At 35.1% G+C, this 4,379-nt stretch overlaps 1 protein-coding gene across 3 annotated transcripts; it reads left to right on the top strand.

Moving 5' to 3' along the window:
* Nucleotides 560–4,045, top strand: LOC107605182 (D-amino-acid transaminase, chloroplastic). 3 transcript variants are annotated; one of them, XM_021105095.1, is made up of 6 exons: nt 560–890; nt 1,030–1,076; nt 1,630–1,808; nt 2,174–2,285; nt 2,355–2,853; nt 3,696–4,045. In XM_021105095.1, the coding sequence occupies exons 1-6, from the start codon at nt 692–694 to the stop codon at nt 3,788–3,790; spliced, it is 1,131 nt and encodes a 376-aa protein (XP_020960754.1). In that variant the 5' UTR covers nt 560–691; the 3' UTR covers nt 3,791–4,045. The 3 variants fall into 3 exon arrangements, with proteins under 3 accessions (XP_020960754.1, XP_016162451.1, XP_016162452.1); XM_016306965.2 differs by having other exon boundaries at nt 564–890; nt 2,174–2,853; XM_016306966.2 differs by lacking the exon at nt 1,030–1,076 and having other exon boundaries at nt 626–890; nt 2,174–2,853.

The raw sequence follows: 4,379 nt of genomic DNA, 5'->3' as shown, positions 1-4,379 counted from the left end.
TAATTACTCATCCATGTTTGAGGAGGTATTAGGAAGTTAATTAATTTAGTCAAAGTTAGTTAGGTAGTAGTTGTTAGTGTGAGTTAGTTGTAGTTGTTAATCACCTCTTCTTGATCTTCTTAAGAGTTATGCATTATTATATATATATATATATTTTGTGTGTGTGTATGTGTACATTTCAATGTATCATTTACTCATTCTGAATACACAACTTTTATTTTAGAAAAACAAACATAATAAAGATGAATTTTATTTTTTTATGTCTACAAATATAAATAACTGTGTATCTGACAAGAATCGTAATTATATACAGCGAAATCTAAAACTAAATAGTAATAATAATGGTGGACATTTTGATGTGGGTTGAAGTGGTTGAAACTTGAGGCATAGGGCATGCGGCGACCTGAATTGAGGGTGCGATGTGGACTCATGTTTTGTCATCTTTCTTTATTTGTTGTCCAAATCCATTACTCAACTTCATTACGTAGATCCACCCAATGGGAGAGACCTTTTGGCATCATTGACCTTTCTTATATTATCCACACTCTAATCAAACATATAATTATACTTTTTCTTTTTTCTAATGGAACTCACAAATTATTATTCTTTTATATTCTCTACACCTATCATACAGAGACATAGTCAGCTTGTTACCTTCAAAGCAGAAAAGCGAAACGAAAACCGCTGAGCCATGGCTTCTCTCCGGCTCCAATTCCTTCCACAAAATCCCGTTCCGTTATTCTCCAATTCCACTCTTCATTACGCTCCGCGAACTCTCTCCTTTTCGAAAGTGGAACACCGCCAACGCCGTTTCTTCCCAATAACAACTTCTCTGACGGATTCTAACTACTCCGGAGTCGGAGTCGGAGGCGGAGGTGGAGGCTTGTTTGGTATGTCACTAACTACTCAAAATTTGTTCGTTTAAATTGCAGATGCTTTCTGGATTCTGCAAATAAGAAAACATACGGTTAATGGTTATTGATGATTTGATTCCGGAAAACTAAAGGAGTGAGTGCCTTGACTTTGCAGGTGCTACTTCTCAAGTATTTGATGTTCCACTTTTATCTTGCAATGAGGTCTAACATTTTTTCTTTTGACTTCAACTATTTCCCTGTAATCATTTCTTTGTGAATTATTGGATGGAAAAGTCTAGGGCCAGCAACTTTTGTGTTTTTTGGCCAGCACTTAACCATCAAAACAAAAGTGAGTGATCTCCCACCATTAGATGTAATCTCACACTATTAAAAATACTATTAATGGCCAATTAATAGCCAATTAATGGTTACAAAACACCAAAATTGCTGCCCCTAGCATTTCTCTTATTGGATTATTCACTTTAGCAATAGTTTAAATCAAAACACCTAAAGGGAAAAAAAAAAAAGTGAAAATTTGTTGTAACTCTTTAACAATAGATTTGGGAACTGGAAGAAGAGGTGTTGGAAGTTTCTTATAATATAAACTTCTATTGTGACCTAATTCTAATTATTCATCAATGTTTAATGGACACATTAGATTAGAAGAAAAACACATACAAAGATGGTCCTCTCTTTTGAACGATATATTCAGTTTTCCTATTACTGATAAAAACTAACAGAAAATATTTATTTATTTATTTATTTCATGTATAAGGCTATTGAAAGGTTGAAAACATTCAGAGAAACAATAAAAGGCAAGCAACAATACCTTGCCATGTATTCAAGCATTTTTGGTGGGGTAACGACAGACCCTGCTGTTATGGTTATTCCTATGGACGACCACATGGTACACAGGGGCCATGGTGTCTTCGATACTGCAGCAATAATGGATGGGTCAGTAATTTCCAACTCATGAATGCCACTCTTTCATTTTGGAGTTTGCATTTGTACTATTTGAGAATAGAGGCTGGGTTTCTCCAATTTTACATGTGGATGTTATATGATGAATCTCTTCAGATACTCTTCCTTGAATGTAGCTTTCATTGTATTCCAAGCCGACATACTACCCAACCACCATTGGATGGGTTGTGAGTCACATTGCTACCACATGGGTGGTATGTTGACAAGCAGTGTACAATTCTTGGCTAATGAAAGATATTCACTTCCTCGCTTGTGCATGTCTCCATCAACTAAAAAAGGATATAGTAGTTACAAAAAGATGTTTCCACTTTCCAAGTGATGTATTTTGTGCATGACAGGTACCTGTATGAGCTAGATCAACACCTTGATCGATTTTTGAGGTCAGCATCCATGTCTAAGATAGATCCTCCATTTGATCGCGAAAGCATAAGAAGAATCCTCATACAAACTGTAAGTGCTTCCAAATGTCGAAAAGGATCACTAAGATACTGGCTCTCATCAGGACCCGGTGATTTTCAGCTATCCCCTGCAGGGTGCCACCAATCTTCTCTATATGCAATTGTAATACAGGATCTGTCATTGTCATCAACTAGTTCCAGGGGAGTTAAAGTTGTTACTTCATCAATACCCATTAAACCACCACAGTTTGCAACAACTAAGAGCGTAAATTACCTCCCAAATGTGCTGTCGAAGATGGAAGCCGAAGAAGCTGGTGCCTTTGCCGGCATTTGGCTTGATCACGAGGGATTTGTTGCTGAGGGGCCTAATATGAATGTGGCTTTTGTGACTAAAGAGAAGGAGCTTATAATGCCCCACTTTGATAAAATTCTTAGTGGCTGCACAGCTAAGAGAATTTTGACGCTTGCCGAGAAGTTGTTGAGCAAGGGTAAGCTTCGTGGGATAAGGATGAAACATGTGACTGTTGAGGAAGGAAAGAGTTCCGCTGAAATGATGCTTATTGGCAGTGGCGTTCTTGTTTGCCCTGTAGTGCAGTGGGACGAGCAAGTTATTGGAGATGGTGAGTTCTTTCATTACTTCCTCCAAAAATGATATGAATTTCTTGTGAATCACTATATATATATATATATTTTAACAGAGACAATTTGTCATAAGAACTTAGGTGGATTATGCGGGAGTTCCTTCAATGGCTTGTTATTGTGTTTCTTTAAAAATTGCCATCTATTCTTTCTATGGTAGTATCTTGTTCTTGTTACTACTGGTTTGTTGAAACTACAACTACTGATGTAAACAATAAGTATAGGATATAGTTTCAGGAAAATGTGGGCTCCTTCCTTGCTTAGGATAAAGAAAAAACTCAAATTTTCTTGCCCTCATATTTGGTGGTGTAAATAGCTTGATCATGCCAAAGAATCCTTTTTTTTTTCTCATTCTTATAATTTTTTTCCTGTACATTGTAACTAACTGCAAGAAGTGTATATTCTCAGTTATATGGAGCTTAACATTTTATGCAGGACAATTTTGGTTTATGTTTGGTTAGTTTTTGAAATGCCATATCCTAATAATAATTTAACAGATTTGATGTAGCTTAATTACACTTTATATATTGATAGTTCCCATTGTGCATTTCTTGTAATAATTAGCAGATTGAATGTCATACTTTCATCTTCATGAAATGATCTATATATTTATTTATTTGTTGGAATTTCAAGTGAGTTGTGATCACATGGAAACACCCATAAACTCACTTCTTTAAAGTTTCAGATTAAGATGAAGCATCCAAGTCGTTTTTGTTATCACTTATCACATTAATCTGTTAACTTGAATCTCGGCCCCAATCGATTGGGTTCTGGACTCTCCCTAATCCCGTTGAACCAAAATTTGTTTATGTATTCCTTGCAGGGAAAGCAGGCCGTATAACGAAGGCTCTCTTCAATCTTATTGTTGAAGACATGGAGTCAGCACCCCCTACAGTTCGTATACCTGTACCATATTAATAATTGTATTTCTTGTGTACATTTTTTTTTCCCTTATGTGCAGCTTCATGAAACAGAATAATGTGACAAATAATGGAGATCTTGAAACCCCTATTCACCTTTGTATCTTAATTTCTCATTGCTTTGTAAAGGTTGTATTGTTGTAAAAGAATCTGCTGTATATGTGCACGCGTCAAGTTAGTCTCTAAGAATTTCAAAAAACTAATTTGACTTATGACATTTGTTATCTAAAGGGAATACTTTGACTTATTTAAATTTAGGGGTCTTATTTCTATAATTGCATTCTTAAAATAATTAATTATATGACAATTAATTTATATTTGGATATTTTAGTTGCAAAATAGGTTTAAGATAATCTATTATATTTAAAATGTATAAAAAATGTTATTCGTAAATGATATAACTACAATTATTGGTAACTAAATTCTGCTCATAAGCATAACCCTCGTATCATTGAATCTTGACCCTTCCAGCTTCATGAAAATTCTCTCTCCCGAAACTAACATGAAAACCGATGAAAAGTATAACATTGTCAATTTGTCATCATCATCGTCCGAATCGAACCCATTGTTTTTATTTTTCTTCTAAG

Source organism: Arachis ipaensis, chromosome B06 (assembly GCF_000816755.2).
Source record: "Arachis ipaensis cultivar K30076 chromosome B06, Araip1.1, whole genome shotgun sequence".
Taxonomy (NCBI): domain Eukaryota; kingdom Viridiplantae; phylum Streptophyta; class Magnoliopsida; order Fabales; family Fabaceae; genus Arachis; species Arachis ipaensis.
This window is presented reverse-complemented; position numbering and strand designations above follow the sequence as displayed.